The sequence below is a fragment of the Lampetra planeri genome, chromosome 48 (genome assembly GCF_965212315.1).
Source record: "Lampetra planeri chromosome 48, kcLamPlan1.2.h2, whole genome shotgun sequence".
Classification (NCBI taxonomy): domain Eukaryota; kingdom Metazoa; phylum Chordata; class Hyperoartia; order Petromyzontiformes; family Petromyzontidae; genus Lampetra; species Lampetra planeri.
In genome coordinates this window covers 6,913,795-6,933,335 of record NC_136154.1, presented here as the reverse complement: position 1 = coordinate 6,933,335, position 19,541 = coordinate 6,913,795, and the positions used below count along the sequence as shown (strand labels likewise).

Here is a 19,541-nt window from a genome sequence, read left to right as displayed (position 1 = left end):
TAGCTGCAGCAGCAGTATGAGCTGTAGCTGCAGTATCAGCTATAGCTGCGGCTGCATCAGCCACAGCTGCAGCAGCTGCAGCAGTATCAGCTACAGCAGATGATGTAGCTGCAGCAGCTATAGCTGCATCAGCTGTGGCTGCAGCAGCTGCAGCAGCTATAACAGCATCAGCTGTGGCTGCAGCAGCAGTATCAGCTGTAGCTGCATCAGCTGATGTAGCTGCAGCAGCAGTATCAGCTGTAGCTGCATCAGCTGTAGCTGCATCATCAGCTGTAGCTACAGCTGCAGCAGTATCAGCTGTAGCTGCAGCAGCTGTAGCTGCATCATCAGCTGTAGCTACAGCTGCAGCAGTATCAGCTGTAGCTGCAGCAGTATCAGCTACGGCTGCTGCTCGGCAGAAGCCTCACGGACAGACGCGGCATCAGTAACAGCAGCAGCAACAAACAACAACAACGCACAGCATCACAACAACCCTCACCCTCACCCCCCCCACCACCACCACCACCGATCCTGGGCCACCCCTAGGTCGACTCAGCCTCAAACGAGTACCTGGTTTTGTGTGTGTGTGGTAAACATTGCCACTATTGTTACCCACAAACTGGCCACAAAAGCCAAGTGAATAATCCACTGCACTAATAACACTGTGGAACAATTTTATTAGTTGCTTACCGAGTAGAAAGCAGAGGTCGCAACCGGGTACCCGATACCCATACCCTACCCGATACCCGGCTACCCGTACCCGGCCGGGTACGGGTACCCGTTTGCGACCCTGGTGCGGCCGGGTACGGGTAAGGAATCAAAACCCGTTTGCGATCTCTGGTTGGTGGGTAAGTGGGTGCGTGGGTGAGTGAGTTCGTGAGTGGGTGAGTGCGTGAGTGGGTGGGTGAGTGGGTGAGTGCGTGGGTGGGTGAGTGAGTTCGTGGGTGGGTGAGTGGGTGAGTGAGTAGCTGAATTGGTGGGTGGGTGAGTAGCTGAATTAGTGGGTGGGTGAGTGGGAGAGTTTGCGATCCTGGTGCGGCCGGGTACGGGTAGGCCGTGAGTCACTGGTGAGTCACCGTTTGTCGCTCATTTCCCAACGTCTTGTCTCTTCTCACAATTCAAGTTCCTAGAATCAACCCACCCGCTCCTGCAACATGGCTTCATCCCAGAGGTCGCAATCAGGTACCCGATACCTGTACCCTACCCGTATCCGGCCGGGTACGGGTAGGGTACGGGTACCCGTTTGCGACCCTGGTGCGGCCGGGTACGGGTAAGGAATCAAAACCCGTTTGCGATCTCTGGTAGAAAGTGTTTTATTCACCAACTGCTGATGCCTCAAAACTACACAAAGTGGCTATTGACTAGGACAAGTGGACATTTTTTAAATGTGCCTATTTTCAAATGAGAGTGTGCATCTGCGTCATTCCTTCACGTCAAGTTTGTGGGTGGTGATGATGACAGCCATTATCTTTACTTTTGAGGCTTAAGCAAAATTAGGAAAATAACACTTTTACTACCCGGCAACACAAAATCCTGCTACATCACCACAACCGGTAAAGGGGTTTTTTCTCCCCTACAAATCATCGCCATCGGTGCCGATGACCACCCACAGGTACTGCTACTCCGATAAACGCCACTCGCCCCAACAGCCCGTTGAGGCTGTAGGGGCTGAATCTTTGTCAGCGTGTCAACTAAACACATTTTTTAAATTTGACCGAAGTCAGCCCCTCGCCTGCCTGGGGTTCCATCGCTACGTTTCAGGAGGTCAACGTGGCCGGTGTGTCACCATCACAATCACCACCACCATCATCACCACCATCATCATCATCACCACCATCACCACCACCATCACTACCATCACCACCACCATCATCATCACCACCACCACGACGACCACCACCACCACCACGACCACCACCACCATCACGACCACCACCACCATCACGACCACCACCACCATCACCACCACCATCACCACCACCATCACCACCACCATCACCACCACCACCACCACCACCACGACCACCACCACCACCACCATCACGACCACCACGTGGAGAAATCCGGAGAAAAATCCACGCGACCACGGGGAGAAATCCACACTCCAAATATACAGAAGCGAGCGTCGTCAGGGTCGGGATCGAACCCACGGCGACCTCCTGAAACAGCAGGCGATGGCAGATAACATCTCATAGCCACGGTGACGATGATGATGATGGGAGAGAGAGAGACGCAGACTCCGTGCGTGCGTGCCTCCGGTTGCGAGCAGTTGCGTGCAACCGGTTGGCGAGAGGCGTGTCCGCGCCCCGAGCAATCGGTTGCGCGCGGAACGAAACGCCGGGAGGACCCTGACGACGCCTGCTGCTGCTGTAGATTTGGAGTCTGCGTCTGTCTCTCTCATCATCATCACGGTGGCTAGGAGATGTTGACTACCTCGCCTGGTGTGCAGGAGGTCGTGGGTTCGATCGCAACCCCTGACGACGCCTGCTGCTGTAGATTTGGAGTCTGCGTCTCTCTCATCATCATCACGGTGGCTAGGAGATGTTGACTACCTCGCCTGGTCTACAGGCGGTCGTGGGGTGGGTGGGTACTGGGTGGCTCTGGGTGGCTCTTGGTGGCTCTGGGTGGCTCTGGGTGGCTCTGGGTGGGTACTGGGTGGCTCTGGGTGGCTCCCCATCTCAAGCTACATGCAGCAGCAGCGGCAGCAGCAGATCACAGGGCAGACCCCGGATTAGCGGAAAGGCCTCTACACAGGGGCAGCAGCCGCTGGGCGGGGGCAGGGGGTCGGGGGTCACCGAGTAGGGGTCACGGTGGAGAGCGGAGGTCACCGGGGGAGGAGGGGGTCACGGGAGAGGTCACGGGTTGCAGAGCGCTCACAGGCAGGGCAGTTAGAGGTTTCTAGATGCGAAACTTTCGGCGACTGCAAGGATTCATACGCTTAGTTCTTTCGGTAAAGTGAGCACGTGGTGGGTAAAAAAATGAAATTAAAATTAATGAAAAAGTATAACCAGTAAAAACAAAGCGTTTCACTCCAAATCCTTTATATGCGTGGCGGCTAGAGTCCTCTCGTCCTCTGGCTTGAGATGGCTGCCACCTATGGGTCAGATGATTGCATTGCCACCATTAAGCAATTGGTAATTACATATAATATTTTTGTCCTAAAAAGTGTAACATTTTGGAGAAAAAAAATTTTCACGAAGATTTATTGTCACGCACAACGAGTCTGTGTGGGAAAATGTCAGCTCGATTGGATCACGGGAAGTGGGTTAAAAAACGACCGAGAGATTTGCACGGTCCTAAGCGAGCAAGCGAACTTAATATAAAGGATTTAAATAAAAAACGACCGAAAGATTTGCACGGTCCTAAGCAAGCAAGCAAGTGAACTTAATATAAAGGATTTAAAAAAGAACCTACCTGGCTTTACCGAAAGCACTAAGAGTACAGGGCAGTAGAGGTTAGGGGGGGGGCGGGGGAGGGTGAGGTGGGGTGGGAAAGTCCATCAGTGGGGGGTGGGTGGGGGGTGGGGGGAGGGGACAGTCCATCATAGTGGGGGGTGGGGGGGGGTGGGAAAGTCCATCATAGGGGTGTGTGGGGTGGGAAAGTCCATCATAGCAAGGTGGTGGGGGGGGGGGGAGTGGGGTGGGAAAGTCCATTGCGGTGGGGGGGGGGGCAGTGGGGGGGGGGGGGTTGTTGAGGAAAATTCCATCAGGGTGGGGGGCGTTGGGGGGGGCTGGGTGGGAGAGTCCATCACGGGGGGGGAGGGGGTGGGGGGGGTAGGAGTCGGGCAACTTGGCAGAATCCATCGCATCGAACGAGCGAGCAAGCAAGCGGGCAAACGATCGCTCGATCGCCCGATCAATCAGGCGATCGATCAATCAATCGATCAATCAGGCGATCAATCAATCGATCAGGCGATCAATCAATCAGGCGATCAATCAATCAATCAGGCAATCGATCGATCGGCCCACCATCAGCGCGCCCCGCCCCCCCCCCCCTCGTCGTCATCGTCTCCGCCCCCCATCATGACGATGATGGCGTTGGCGGCTGCGACCACGTTGCCCCTCTTCTCCATCAGCACGGAGCGCAGCACCTCCTCCTCCACGCGATCTATCAATCAATCGATCGATCAGGCGATCAATCAATCAATCGATCGTCGTCTCCGCCCCCCATCATGACGATGATGGCGTTGGCTGCGGCGACCACGTCGCCCCCCTTCTCCATCAGCACGGAGCGCAGCACCTCCTCCTCCACGAGGGGGAACGCCTCCGACAGGACCCCCACCCCCCGCGACTCCCACTCAGTCTCAGTCGACTCCGTGCCGGGGTGGGGGGGGGGCGCCTGCGCGCCCGGGTGGACGACGGGGTGGACGGCGGGGTGGACGGCGGGGTGGACGGCGGGGTTGTACGGGGACATCGTGGGCACGTTGCCGGAGCTCGTGACCAGCGGTACGCCTTGGGGGGGGGGAGGGGAGGGAGAGTGGGTGAGGGTGGTCGTGGTGAGGATGGTGGTGGTGGTGGTGGTGAGGATGGTGGTGGTGGTGGTGAGGATGGTGGTGGTGGTGAGGATGGTGGTGGTGGTGGTGGTGAGGATGGTGGTGGTGGTGGTGAGGATGGTGGTGGTCGTGGTGAGGAGGGTGATGGTGGTGGTGGTCACAATGAGGATGGTGGTCGTGGTGAGGATGGTGATGGTGGTGGTGATGGTGGTCACAATGAGGATGGTGGTCGTGGTGAGGATGGTGGTGGTGGTGGTCACAATGAGGATGGTGGTCATGGTGAGGATGGTGATGGTGGTGGTGGTCGTGGTGATGACGGTGGCGGTGGTGATGGTGGCGGTGGTGATGGTGGTGGTGGTCGTGGTCATGGTGAGGACGGTGATCGTAGTGGATGGGGTTCTATCACCGGTGCTGGGCACGTAGCCCAGCACCAGTGTAGTATATAGTGTAGTGTAGTATGTAGTGTACAGTGTAGTGTACAGTGTAGTGTACAGTGTAGTGTACAGTGTAGTGTGCAGTGTAGTGTGCAGTGTAGTGTGCAGTGTAGTGTGCAGTGTAGTGTGCAGTGTAGTGTACAGTGTAGTGTACAGTGTAGTGTAGTGTACAGTGTAGTGGATGAGGTTGTCTCACCGGTGCTGGGCACGTAGCCCAGGCCCTGTGTAGTGTACAGTGTAGTATATAGTGTAGTGTATAGTAGTGTATAGTGTAGTGTATAGTGTATAGTAGTGTATAGTGTAGTGTATAGTGTAGTGTATAGTGTAGTGTATAGTGTAGTGTATAGTGTAGTAGTGTAGTGTATAGTGTAGTGTGTAGTGTATAGTGTATAGTGTAGAGTGTAGTGTATAGTGTAGTGTGTAGTGTATAGTGTATAGTGTAGTGTATAGTGTAGTGTATAGTGTAGTGTATAGTGTAGTAGTGTAGTGTAGAGTGTAGTGTATAGTGTAGTGTGTAGTGTATAGTGTATAGTGTAGTGTATAGTGTAGTGTGTAGTGTATAGTGTAGTGTATAGTGTATAGTAGTGTATAGTGTAGTGTATAGTGTAGTGTGTAGTGTATAGTGTAGTGTATAGTGTATAGTAGTGTATAGTGTAGTGTATAGTTTATAGTAGTGTATAGTGTAGTGTTTAGTGTAGTGTATAGTGTAGTGTATAGTGTATAGTGTAGTGTATAGTAGTGTATAGTGTAGTATATAGTGTAGTAGTGTAGTGTATAGTGTAGTGTATAGTGTAGTGTATAGTGTAGTGTATAGTGTAGTATGTAGTATATAGTGTAGTGTATAGTGTAGTGTATAGTGTAGTGTATAGTGTAGTGTATAGTATGTAGTATATAGTGTATAGTGTAGTGTATAGTGTAGTATGTAGTATATAGTGTATAGTGTAGTGTATAGTGTAGTGTATAGTGTAGTATGTAGTGTATAGTGTAGAGTGTATAGTGTAGTGTATAGTGTAGTATACAGTGTAGTGTGTAGTGTAGCGTAGTGGATGATTGTCTCACCGGTGCTGGGCACGTAGCCCAGGCCCTGCACGTGGACGTGCGGCATGAGCAGCACTGCGTGGTGGTGGTGCACAGCGGGGACCGCCTGCACCACGCACAGACACACGCACACACATCGCACACGCAACACACACGCAAACACACGCACACACACACGCACACACTCATCGCACACGCACACACACGCACACACAACACACGCCAGCGTCAAACACACACGTTACACACGCCAGCGTCATACACACGCAACACACGCAACACACACCAGCGTCATACACACACGTTACACATCGCACACGCACACACACGCATCGCACACGCAACACACGCCAGCGTCATACACACGCACACACACACACACGCACACACACACGCATCGCACACGCAACACACGCCAGCGTCATACACGCACACACACACGCACACATCGCACACGCACGTTACACACGCACACGCAACACACGCCAGCGTCATACACACACAACACGCAACACACACACACACGTTACACACGCGCCAGCGTCATACACACACACACGCAACACACGCAACACACACCAGCGTCATACACACGCACGCACACATCGCACACACGCATCGCACACGCACGTTACACACGCACACGCAACACACGCCAGCGTCATACACACGCCACACACACACACACACGCACACACACACGCAACACGCAACACAGACACACACGTTACACACGCGCCAGTGTCATACACACACACGCAACACACGCGCACACACATCGCACACACACGCGTTACACACGCACACATGCATTACACACGTAACACACGCCAGCGTCACACACACACACACACACACACGTCACGCACACACACACACACATGCGTCACACACGCGACACACGCCAGCGTCACACACACACACACACACGTCACACACGCGTCCCACGCACACACACACGTTACACACGTGACACACGCGTTACACACGTGACACACGCACGCGTGGCGAGCTAGTGAGCGAGCAAATGGACGAGTGAGCGCGCATCAGGCGAGCAATCGGGGGAGCGGGTGAGCGAGCGGGGTGAGCGAGTGAGTGAGCAATCGGGCGAGCGAGTGAGTGAGTGTGAGTGAGTGAGTGAGCAAGCGGGCGAGCGAGTGGGCGAGCGAGCGGGTGAGAAAATGGCTGAGTGGGCGAGCGAGTGGGCGAGCGATCGACGGAGCAAATGGCTGAGTGAGCAATAAGGCAAGTGAGTGGGCGGGTGGGCGACTGATTGAACGAGCGAGCGAGCTGACGAGTGAGCGAGGGAGCAGACAAGTGAGTTAGCGAGTGAGCGGACGAGTGAGCGAGTGAGCGAGCGAGTGAGTGATCGAGAGAGCGAGCGAGTGATCGAGTGAGTGAGAGAGTGAGAGAGCGAGTGAGCGAGCGAGCGAGTGATCGAGTGAGCGAGTGAGCGGACGAGTGAGCGAGTGAGCGAGCGAGTGAGTGATCGAGTGATCGAGTGAGTGATCGAGTGAGCGAGAGAGTGAGAGAGCGAGTGAGCGAGCGAGCGAGTGATCGAGTGAGCGAGTGAGCGGACGAGTGAGCGAGCGAGTGAGCGAGCGAGCGAGTGAGCGAGTGATCAAGAGAGCGAGTGAGTGAGTGAGCGATCAAGTGAGTGAGCGACGGAGCAAATGGCTGAGTGAGCAAAAAGGTCGACGGGGTGAGTGAGTGAGCGAGCGAGCGAGCGAGCGACTCACGGCGTAGGTCATGACGAGGTTGATCATGCCCTCCTTGTCGTCCCCCTGCTTGCCGCTCAGAGGGAACCACTCATCCTGCACGAGGCCGTCACGGACGCCCGCCCCGATGGGCACGTGGGCCCACGCAATGCGGTCGTCCACCGAGAACGCCCTCTGACGCGCACACACACACACCACGTACACCATGTACACACACACCACGTACACACACATGTACACCATGTACACACACATACACACACACACACACCACGTACACCTTGTACACACACACACACACACACCACGTACACCATGTTCACACACACCACGTACACACACATGTACACCATGTACACACACACACCACGTACACACACACACACACGTACACACGCCCTCTGACACACACACACCACGTACACCTTGTATATATATACACATACACACACACCACGTACACACCACGTACACACACCACGTACACACAACAACAACAACCGCCATTCGCCACTAAGTGGCGGTGACGTCACCACGACGCTTGTGCCAGGCCATGTGCACCACGTACACACACGTACACACACACACGTACACACACCATGTACACACACACACACGTACACACACACACGTACACACACGTACACACACCATGTACACACACACACGTACACACACACACCACGTACACACACCATGTACACACACACACCACGTACACACACACACCACGTACACACACACACACGTACACACACCATGTACACACACGTACACACACACACGTACACACACCCACACACACGTACACACACGATGTACACACACCACGTACACACACACACACACCACGTACACACACCATGTACACACACACACACACCCACACACACGTACACACCACGTACACACACACACACACCATGTATACACACACATACACCTTGTACACACACACACACCACGTACACACACACACACACACCACGTATATACCACGTACACACACACACACCACGTACACACACACACACACCACGTATATACCACGTACACACACACACACCACGTACACACACGTATACACATACACACATACCATGTATACCATGTACACACACACACATACACCTTGTACACACACACACCACCTACATACACACCATGTATACACACACACACGTATATACACACACACACACACACCACGTATATACACACACACACACACACCACGTACACACACACACACACGTACACACGCCCTCTGACACACACACACACACCACGTACACACACACACGTACACACACACCCACGTACACACACACACACACACGTACACACACACACGTACACACACACACCCCGTACACCATGTACACACACACACACACGTACACACACCACTTACACACACACACATACACACACACCCCGTACATCATGTACACACACACACCACGTACACACACACACACACGTACACACACACACACGTACACACACACACCACGTACACACACACACACACACCACGTACACCCCCCCCCCCTCACCACGTACACACATACACACACGTACACACATACACACACGTACATCCCCAACACACACACACCACGTACACACACACCCACCCCCCCACCCCCCTCCACCCCCCCACCCCCCTCCACCCCCCCACCCCCCCTCCCCCCCCCTACCTCATCGAACACCTCCAGGTAGAAAGAGTCAACGCCAGGAGGCACGGCGCACTGCAGCAGCTTGTTCCAGCGCGGGTTCTTGGCCCCGTTGTAGTCGCTCTGAGTCTCGTACACGCTGTAGCCCAGACGCACGCGGCAGTACGGGTCCATGCGCGTCACCCCCGTAGTTCTTGGCGAGTTTCGCCTGTTGGTGGTCAGGGGTGGGTGGGCGGTGGGGGTGGTGGTGGGAGATGTTGACTACCTCGCCCGGTACGCAGGAGGTCGTGGGTTCGATCCCGACCCTGACAATGCCTGCTGCTGTATTATATTAGGAGTCTGTGTCTCTCTCTCATCATCATTACGGGTCCATGCGAGTCACCCCGTAGTTCTTGGCGAGTTTCGCCTGTTGGTGGCCAGGGGGGGTGGGGCGGTGGTGGCGGTGGGAGATGTTGACTACCTCGCCCGGTACGCAGGAGGTCGTGGGTTTGATCCCGACCCTGATGAGATGTTGACTACCTCGCCCGGTACGCAGGAGGTTGTGGGTTCGATCGCGACCCTGACGATGCCTACTGCTGCTGTATATTTGGAGTTTGCGTATCTCTCTCTCTCATCATCATCATGGTGGCCTAGGAGATGTTGACTACCTCGCCTGGTGTGTGGGAGGTCGTGTGTTCGATCCCGACCCTGACGATGCCTGCTGCTGCTGTATTATATTTGAAGTCTGCGTCTCTCTCTCTCTCATCATCACGGTGGCTGGGAGACTTGTGTTGCCTACCCCCCACCTCCCCCCTGCCCCCCTACCCCCTATCGCTCAACACCCTCCCCCCACCCCCCACTCACCCCCCACTCACCCCCACCCCCCCCCCTCACCTCCCCCCTACCCCCCACTCACCCCCCCCTCCCCTCCCCCCCCCACTCACCTCCCCCCTACCCCCCACTCACGTCCCCCCTACCCCCGACCTCCCCCCTTTCCCCCCTCCCCCCCCCCTCACCTCCCCCCCCTCCCCCCCTCCCCACCCCCCCCCTCACCTGCACGATGGTGAGGCTGAGCCTGCCCGTGGTGGGGAGGTGCGCCCCTCCGCCCCCCCCCACGGCGTACCCCCCCGGGGGGACCCCCCCAGGAGCCCCCGTGGGGACCCCCCCGGGAGCTCCGTACTGCAGCCTCTGTGCGGTGGCCTCGTCCAGTAGCAGCTGCTGCTGCTGTGCAGTCGGGGTGAGGCGCAGGAAGTCGGGGGGTAGCTCACCCACGTAAACCTGCAGGGGGCAAACGAGCGTTCAAAGATCGTGTTCTTGGTTCTTTTCGGTAGAGTCGTCACGTAGAAGGGAAGTAGTGAAATAATAAAAATTGTACGTAATAAAGTAATGAAAATAAAACGTAGTAAAGTAATACAAATTAAACGTAATAAAAATAAAACAATGAAATAATGAAAATAAAACATTATGAAATAATAAAAATAAAACGTAATAAAATAATGAAAATAAAACGTAATAAAATAATGAAAATAAAATATAATAAAATAATAAAAATAAAACATTCTAAAATAATAAAAATAAAACATTATAAAATAATAAAAGTAAAACGTAATAAGATAATGAAAATAAAACATAATAAAATAATAAAAATAAAACGTAATAAGATAATGAAAATAAAACGTAATAAAATAATAAAAATAAAACATAATAAAATAATAAAAATAAAACATTAAAATAATTATAATAAAACATAAAATAATAAAAATAAAACATAATAAAATACATTTTTAAAAACATAATAAAATAATACAAATAAAACGTAATAAAAATAAAACGTAATAAAATAATGAAATAAAATATAATAAAATAATTAAAATAAAACATAATAAAATTATAAAAATAAAACATAATAAAATAATAATAAAAACATATTAAAATAATTATAATAAAACATTATAAAATAATAAAAATAAAACATAATAAAATACATTTTTAGAAACATAATAAAAATAAAACGTAATAAAATACAATTCTCACGACGTTTCGGCCACAACGCAAGCAGCCGTCCTCAGGTGAAGAACAGGTCTGTCGGGGAGACAGCGTCTGAATGAAACACCACCAGGCTTGGCAGCGTATATTTCCCCCTCCAATTAAATAGACGCTCCAAGCTTGGTGCTGTTTCATTCTTCACCTGAGGACGGCTGCTTGCGTTGTGGCCGAAACGTCGTGAGAATTATTTAATTATGTTTTATTTTCATAATTTAATTATGTTTTAAAAAATTTATTTTATTATGTTTTATTTTTATTATTTTATGATGTTTTATTATAATTATTTTAATGTTTTATTTTTATTATTTTATTATTTCCCTTCTACGTGGCGACTTCACCGAGAGAACCAAGAAGATGAATCCCTGCAGTCACGAAAGACGCTTTCAATCGAGGTGTAGCCCTGTGAGCCATTCGGCTCTTGAATCGGGTGCAACCGCAACAAACGAAAAACTAAAACGTGAACAAGAAAATATCTTCAAGTGAATATGTGACGGGTAGCCGTTTGCGACCCTGGTGCGGCCGGGTACGGGTAAGGAATCAAAACCCGTTTGCGACCTCTGGTTGGTGGGTGAGTAAGTGGGTGCGTGGGTGAGTGGGTGAGTGAGTGGGTGAGTGAGTGGGTGAGTGAGTGGGTGAGTGGGTGGGTGAGTGAGTGAGTGGGTGAGTGGGTGCGTGGGTGGGTGAGTGGGTGCGTGGGTGGGTGAGTGGGTGAGTGGGTGAGTGGGTGAGTGGGTGAGTGAGTGAGTTCGTGAGTGGGTGAGTGAGTGGGTGGGTGGGTGAGTGAGTAGCTGAATTATTGGGTGGGTGAGTGGGAGAGTTTGAGACCCTGGTGCGGCCGGGTACGGGTAGGGTACGGGTACGGCCGGGTACGGGTAGGCCGTGAGTCACTGGTGAGTCACCGTTTGTCGCTCATTTCCCAACGTCTTGTCTCTTCTCACAATTCAAGTTCCTAGAATCAACCCACCCGCGCCTGCAACGCGGCTTCATCCCAGAGGTCGCAACCGGGTACCCGATACCCGTACCCTACCCGAGACCCGTACCCTACCCGACACACGGCTACACGTACCTGGCCTGGTACGAGTAAGGAATCAAAACCCGTTTGCGACCTCTGGTTGGTGGGTGAGTAAGTGGGTGCGTGGGAGAGTGGGTGAGTGAGTGAGTGGGTGAGTGAGTGGGTGAGTGAGTGGGTGAGTGAGTGGGTGAGTGGGTGGGTGAGTGAGTGGGTGAGTGAGTGGGTGAGTGAGTGGGTGGGTGAGTGGGTGGGTGAGTGGGTGCGTGGGTGGGTGAGTGGGTGGGTGAGTGGGTGGGTGAGTGAGTGAGTGGGTGAGTGCGTGGGTGGGTGAGTGAGTGGGTGAGTGAGTGGGTGAGTGAGTGAGTTTGTGAGTGGGTGGGTGAGTGAGTGAGTTCGTGAGTGAGTGAGTGGGTGAGTGAGTGAGTTTGTGAGTGGGTGGGTGAGTGGGTGGGTGAGTGAGTGGGTGAGTGAGTGGGTGAGTGGGTGAGTGAGTGAGTGGGTGAGTGAGTGGGTGAGTGAGTGGGTGGGAGAGTTTGCGACCCTGGTGCGGCCGGGTACGGGTAAGGAATCAAAACCCGTTTGCGACCTCTGGTTGGTGGGTGAGTAAGTGGGTGCGTGGGTGAGTGGGTGAGTGAGTGGGTGAGTGAGTGGGTGAGTGGGTGAGTGGATGAGTGAGTGGGTGGGTGAGTGAGTGGGTGAGTGAGTGGGTGGGTGAGTGGGTGAGTGGGTGGGTGAGTGAGTGAGTGGGTGAGTGGGTGAGTGGGTGAGTGAGTGAGTGAGTGGGTGAGTGGGTGGGTGAGTGAGTGGGGGAGTGGGTGGGTGAGTGAGTGAGTGGGTGAGTGGGTGCGTGGGTGGGTGAGTGGGTGAGTGAGTTTGTGAGTGAGTGGGTGAGTGAGTGAGTTTGTGAGTGGGTGGGTGGGTGAGTGGGTGAGTAAGTGGGTGAGTTCGTGAGTGGGTGAGTGAGTGGGTGAGTGGTGAGTGAGTGAGTAGCTGAATTATTGGGTGGGTGAGTGGGAGAGTTTGAGACCCTGGTGCGGCCGGGTACGGGTAGGCCGTGAGTCACTGGTGAGTCACCGTTTGTCGCTCATTTCCCAACGTCTTGTCTCTTCTCACAATTCAAGTTCCTAGAATCAACCCACCCACGCCTGCAACGCGGCTTCATCCCAGAGGTCGCAATCAGGTACCCGATACCCGTACCCTACCCGTACCCGGCCGGGTACGGGTAGGGTACGGGTATGGCCGGGTACAGGTAGGGTACGGGTATGGCCGGGTACGGGTACCCGTTTGCGACCTCTGCTAACAGCACACGGAGGACAATGCCACTCTCACGAGATTGAGAGCTCGGGTTGGGCAGCTACATCATGGGATCTCCCTTGCCCAGTGTCAACATTTCCTGCCCGTAACAAAACGGCTGTTTCAAGAATGTGAGAACACCACACGGATGAAACCCCCCTTTGCAATGAATCACGTCCGCATTGACCCACACACGTAGACTTGTGTTTTTTCTTCCCTTGACTCAGCATGGGAGGGAGGGAGGGCCCCCCACCCCCACCCCGCGTCCAACAGAGTTCGCAAACGTGTTTTGATTCCTTACCCGTACCCGGCCGGGTAACGGGTAGGGTACGGGTATTGGGTACCCGATTGCGACCTCTGGGATGAAGCCGCGTTGCAGGCGCGGGTGGGTTGATTCTAGGAACTTGAATTGTGAGAAGAGACAAGACAATAAAAAATAATAAAATAATTCTCACGACGTTTCGGCCACAACGCAAGCAGCCGTCATCAGGCGAAGAACAGGTCTGTCGGAAAGACAGCGTCTGAAGGACAGACCTGTTCTTCACCTGAGGACGGCTGCTTGCGTTGTGGCCGAAACGTCGTGAGAATTTTATTTTATAATGTTGAATTTTTATCATTTTATTATTTCCCTTCTACGTGACGACTTTACCGAAAGAACCAAGAAGATGAATCCCTGCAGTCACGAAAGAAGCATTAAATCGAGAATTTAAGAGACAAGACGTTGGAAAATGAGTGACAAACAGTGACTCACCAGTGACTCACGGCCTACCCGTACCCATACCCGGCCGCACCAGGATCGCAAACTCTCCCACTCACTCACCCACTCACTCACTCACTCACCCACCCACTCACCCACTCACTTACGAACTCACCCACTCACTCACTCACCCACCCACCCACTCACCCACTCACCAACCAGAGGTAGCTAACGGGTTTTGATTCCTTACCCGTACCCGGCCGCACCAGGGTCGCAAACGGGTACCCGTACCCGGCCGGGTACGGGTAGCCGGGTATCGGGTAGGGTACGGCCGTTGCCGATCATTGCTACAACTCGGTGGGCTCTCATGAAATTGTCTTTTCCGAGACCAAGGTTCTCTGCAAACCTCCTGGCTACCATCAAAGGTTTGTACACGAAGCCATACAAATATACAAACTCGGACATAATTTCAACCGTGATGACGGTTACAAACTGAGTAATCATTGGAAAGATGTGATTAACCATGCAAAAAAGATTTAACTACACTTATTTGGCCAGTCTTATTTGACAGACAACTATTACAGGTTTACCATGTTCAGTTGTTTTCTCCTTTTCACAGGTTGAGTCACAAACCGTACCTCTACATAACAAAGGCTCACCCTCTTAAGCCTCACCTTTACCATGTGAATAAAAAGGTAGGGTACGGGTATCGGGTACCCGGTTGCGACCTGTTCCACGCCCGGCCGCCTTTGTCTCTCCTCCAAACCCCCCCCCTCCACCCCCCTCCCTCCCACGTGGTTTACCCGTATTCTTGTACGGGGAAAAATTGAGTTTTCAGGTCCATACGGCGTACGGCACTTTCATTACGAGCAGAAAAATACCACCCTCTCCTCCCTCACCCTCACCATCACCTCCCTCACCACCCTGGCCCTCACCACCCTCACCCTCACCACCCTCACACCTCCCTCACCCTCCCTCGCCCTCCCCTCCCTCACACTCACCACCCTCACCTCCCTCACCTTCCCTCACCTCCCTCACCCTCACCTCCCTCACCCTCCCCTCACCACCCTCACCTCCCTCACCTCCCTCACCACCCCCTCACTCACCTCCCTCACCCTCACCTCCCTCACCACCTCACCTCCCTCACCCTCACCTCCCTCACCACCTCACCTCCCTCACCTCCCTCACCCTCCCTCACCCTTACCACCCTCACCCTCATCTCCCTCACCTCCCTCTCTCTCTCTCTCTCCCCTCACCCTCACCTCCCTCACCACCCTCACCTCCCTCACCTCCCTCACCCTCCCCTCACCCTCCCTCACCCTCCCCTCACCCTCACCACCCTTACCCTCACCTCCCTCACCCCTCACCCCGTCTCTCACCAGCCCCCACCCCTCACCTCACCCCTCGTTCCTCACCAGCCCCTCACCAGCCCCTCACCCTCCCCTCACCCTCCCCTCACCCCTCCCCTCTCACGCCTCACCCCGCTCCTCACCCTCACCCTTCCCTCACTAGCCCCTCACCCCTCCCCTCACCAGCCCCTCACCCTCCCCTCACCTCGTCCCTCACCCCCCCTCAACCCACTCCTCACCCCCCCCTCACCCCTCCCCTCACCAGCCCCTCACCCCCCCTCACCCCGCTCCTCACCCTTCCCTCACCAGCCCCTCACCCCTCACTCACCCCACTCCTCACCCCCCTCTCACCCCGTCCCTCACCAGCCCCTCACCCCCGCCCCTCACCCCCATCATCCCACTCCTCACCCTCCCCTCACCAGCCCCGCCTCTCGTCCCCTCACCCCCCCCCTCACCCACCCCTCACCCTTCCCTCACCAGCCCCTCACCCTCCCCTCACCCTACTCCTCACCAGCCCCGCCCCTCACCCCACTCCTCACCCTTCCCTCACCCTTCCCTCACCCTCCCCTCACCCTCCCCTCACCAGCCCCCCCCCTCACCAGCCCCCCCCCTCACCAGCCCCCCCCTCACCCCACTCCTCACCCCACTCCTCACCCCACTCCTCACCCCACTCCTCACCCCACTCCTCACCCCACTCCTCACCCCACTCCTCACCCCCACTCCTCACCCCACTCCTCACCCACCCCTCGTACTTCCCTCACCCCCCTCACCCTACTCCTCACCTCCCCCCTCACCCTCCCCCTCACTAGCCCCTCACCTCCCCCCCTCACCCTCCCCTCACTAGCCCCTCACCCCGCCCCTCACCCCGCTCCTCACCCTCCCCCCCTCACCCTGACCCCGCTCCTCACCACCCCCTCACACTTCCCTCACCCCCCCTCACCCCGCCCCTCACCCCCCTCCTATCACCAGCCCCCCCCCTCACCCCCCCCCCTCACCCCCCCCCCTCACCCCCCCCCCCTCACCCCCCCCCCCTCACCCCCCCCCCTCACCCCCCCCCCTCACCCCCCCCCTCACCCCCCCCCCCTCACCCCCCCCCCTCACCCCACCCCTCACCCCACCCCTCACCCACCCCTCACCCCACCCCTCACCCACCCCTCACCCTCCCCTCACCCTCCCCTCACCCCACTCCTCACCCCACTCCTCACCCCACTCCTCACCCCACTCCTCACCCCACTCCTCACCCCACTCCTCACCCCCCCCTCACCCCACCCCTCACCCACCCCTCACCCTCCCCTCATCAGCCTCACCCCGCTCCTCACCCTCCCCTCACCCCCCCTCACCTCACCCCTCACCCCGCTCCTCACCCTCCCCTCACCCTGCTCCTCACCCCCCCTCACCCTACTCCTCACCCCCCCTCACCCTACTCCTCACCCCCCCCTCACCCTACTCCTCACCCCCCCCCTCACCCTACTCCTCACCCCCCCCCCCCTCACCCTACTCCTCACCCTTCCCTCACTAGCCCCTCACCCCCCCCTCACCCTCCCCTCACCCCCCCCTCACCCTCCCCTCACCCCCCCTCACCCTCCCCTCACCCCTCACCCCACTCCTCACTCACCCCACTCCTCACTCTTCCCTCACCCCCCTCTCACCCCGCCCCTCACCCCGCTCCTCACCCTCACCCTTCCCTCACCCTCCCCCCCCTCACACTCCTCACCCCGCTCCTCACCAGCCCCGCCTCTCGTCCCTCACCTGGCCCCGCGTAGTGGCGATCGTCCTGACGGCCATCGTCTCCTCTGACGTCACGTCCTCTGACGTCACCTCCTGGGACAGTGCGGTTAGGGGTGGGGGTATAAAAAGAGTGTGTGGGGGGTGACGTCACTCTATCAGTACAGGACGAGTGACGTCATCGCACAAAACAACGGTAGGAGTGACATCACTTGCCATGTACGGTCCAAGTGACGTCATCTCACAGAGAACATCTTTTGACTTAAAGCTTTCGTGACTGCAGCAATTTATATTCTTGGTTCTTTCGGTAAATTCACGGATAGATAGAAAATTAAAAAAATAAATTAATACTAATTGGGGGAGGGGTGACGTCACCCTGTCAGTACAGGACGAGTGACATCATCGCACAAAAAACAACGGTGTGAGTGACATCACTTTCCAGTACGGCCCGAATGACGTCATCGCATGGAGAAAATCTTTTGACTTAAAGCTTTCGTGACTGCAGCAATTTATATTATTGGTTCTTTCGGTAAAGTCACGGATAGATAGAAAATTAAAAAATAAAATTAATACTAATTGGGGAGGGGTGACGTCACCCTGTCAGTACAGAACGTGTGACGTCATCGCACAAAAACAACGGTGTGAGTGACATCACTTTCCAGTACGGCCCGAATGACGTCATCGCATGGAGAAAATCTTTTGACTTAAAGCTTTCGTGACTGCAGCAATTTATATTATTGGTTCTTTCAGTAAATTCACGGATAGATAGAAAATTAAAAAATAAAATTAATACTAATTGGGGGAGGGGTGACGTCGCCCTGTCAGTACAGAACGAGTGACGTCATCGCACAAAAACAACGTTGGGAGTGACATCACTTTCCATGTACGGCCCGAGTGACGTCATCGCATAGAGAAAATCTTTTGACTTAAAGCTTTCGTGACTGCAGCAATTTATATTCTTGGTTCTTTCGGTAAAGTCACGGATAGATAGAAAATTAAAAAGTAAAACTTATAAAAATTGGGGGAGGGGGGGTGTGACGTCACCCTGTCAGTTCAGGACGAGTGACGTCATCGCTCGTGTTGTGATCGAAAATTGGGAGTTTTTTATGCACTATCAGTGCATACATTATCAGAGTTATGTTTTTGTTTACATTATGAATGCAGGTATTGTGGTCTATGCAAACATGACTCCTTGTAAAAAGGTGTCAGTTTTGTTGCCAGATAAAAGGGTAAAAAAACAATTATATTTTTTACTGGCAAATGAGGTTCCAAAGGTGTAAATGCTTTACCCCGAGCTCTCATACTCTGATGGTGCATTGTCTTTGAGTTGTGCGCCTTTTGGCGTCATCTGGTCCAACACCATGTGAGACTAGGCTCTAAGGAAAGCTGTCTCGGGTGTGGACCAATCAACTTCAAGGACAGTGCATACATTATCAAAGTTATGTTTTTTGTTTGCATTATGAATGCAGGTATTGTGGTCTATGTAAACATGACTCCTTGTAAAAAAAAGGTGTCAGTTTTGTGGCCAGATGGAAGGGTAAAACACCAATTATCATCTTCTTGGTTCTTTCGGTAAAGTCACGTAGAAGGGAAATAATAAAATAATAAAAATAAAACAATAAAATAATTCTCACGACGTTTCGGCCACAACGCAAGCAGGTCGGTCTGACAGACCTGTTTTTCACCTGAGGACGGCTGCTTGCGTTGTGGCCGAAACGTCGTGAGAATTATTTTATTATGTTTTATTTGTATTATTTTATTATTTCCATTCTACGTGACTTTACCGAAAGAACCAAGAAGATGAATCCCTGCAGTCACGAAATCTTGAAACCAATTATCATATTTTTTAACTGGCAAATGAGGTTCCAATGGTGTTGTTGTATTTGTTAGAACGTGACCCTGACTGCACATCTGTGAGTTGAAAAGCTTTACAGCCCTTCGGATTCCTGCGGTATAAATAAAATAATAAACTTTCCTCACAAATACGTTATCGCGTTGCGTTGTTGCCTGTTCCTCCTCTGCGTAGGCAAGCGGAATAACGATATCAATAATAATGATTTATAATTGTAAACAAAATAAAAAATGACAACTTTTGAACTT

At 53.6% G+C, this 19,541-nt stretch overlaps 1 protein-coding gene across 1 annotated transcript; it reads right to left on the bottom strand.

Moving 5' to 3' along the window:
* Window positions 1-4,021: 4,021 nt before the first annotated feature.
* On the bottom strand, window positions 4,022-17,571 carry LOC144733629 (toll-interacting protein-like). Its single transcript, XM_078615656.1, is given in 7 exon segments — window positions 4,022-4,430; window positions 5,965-6,049; window positions 7,683-7,835; window positions 9,365-9,526; window positions 9,528-9,548; window positions 10,373-10,597; window positions 17,466-17,571. Coding segments are annotated over 7 exon segments (999 nt in total). The 5' UTR covers window positions 17,502-17,571; the 3' UTR covers window positions 4,022-4,113.
* Window positions 17,572-19,541: the final 1,970 nt, after the last annotated feature.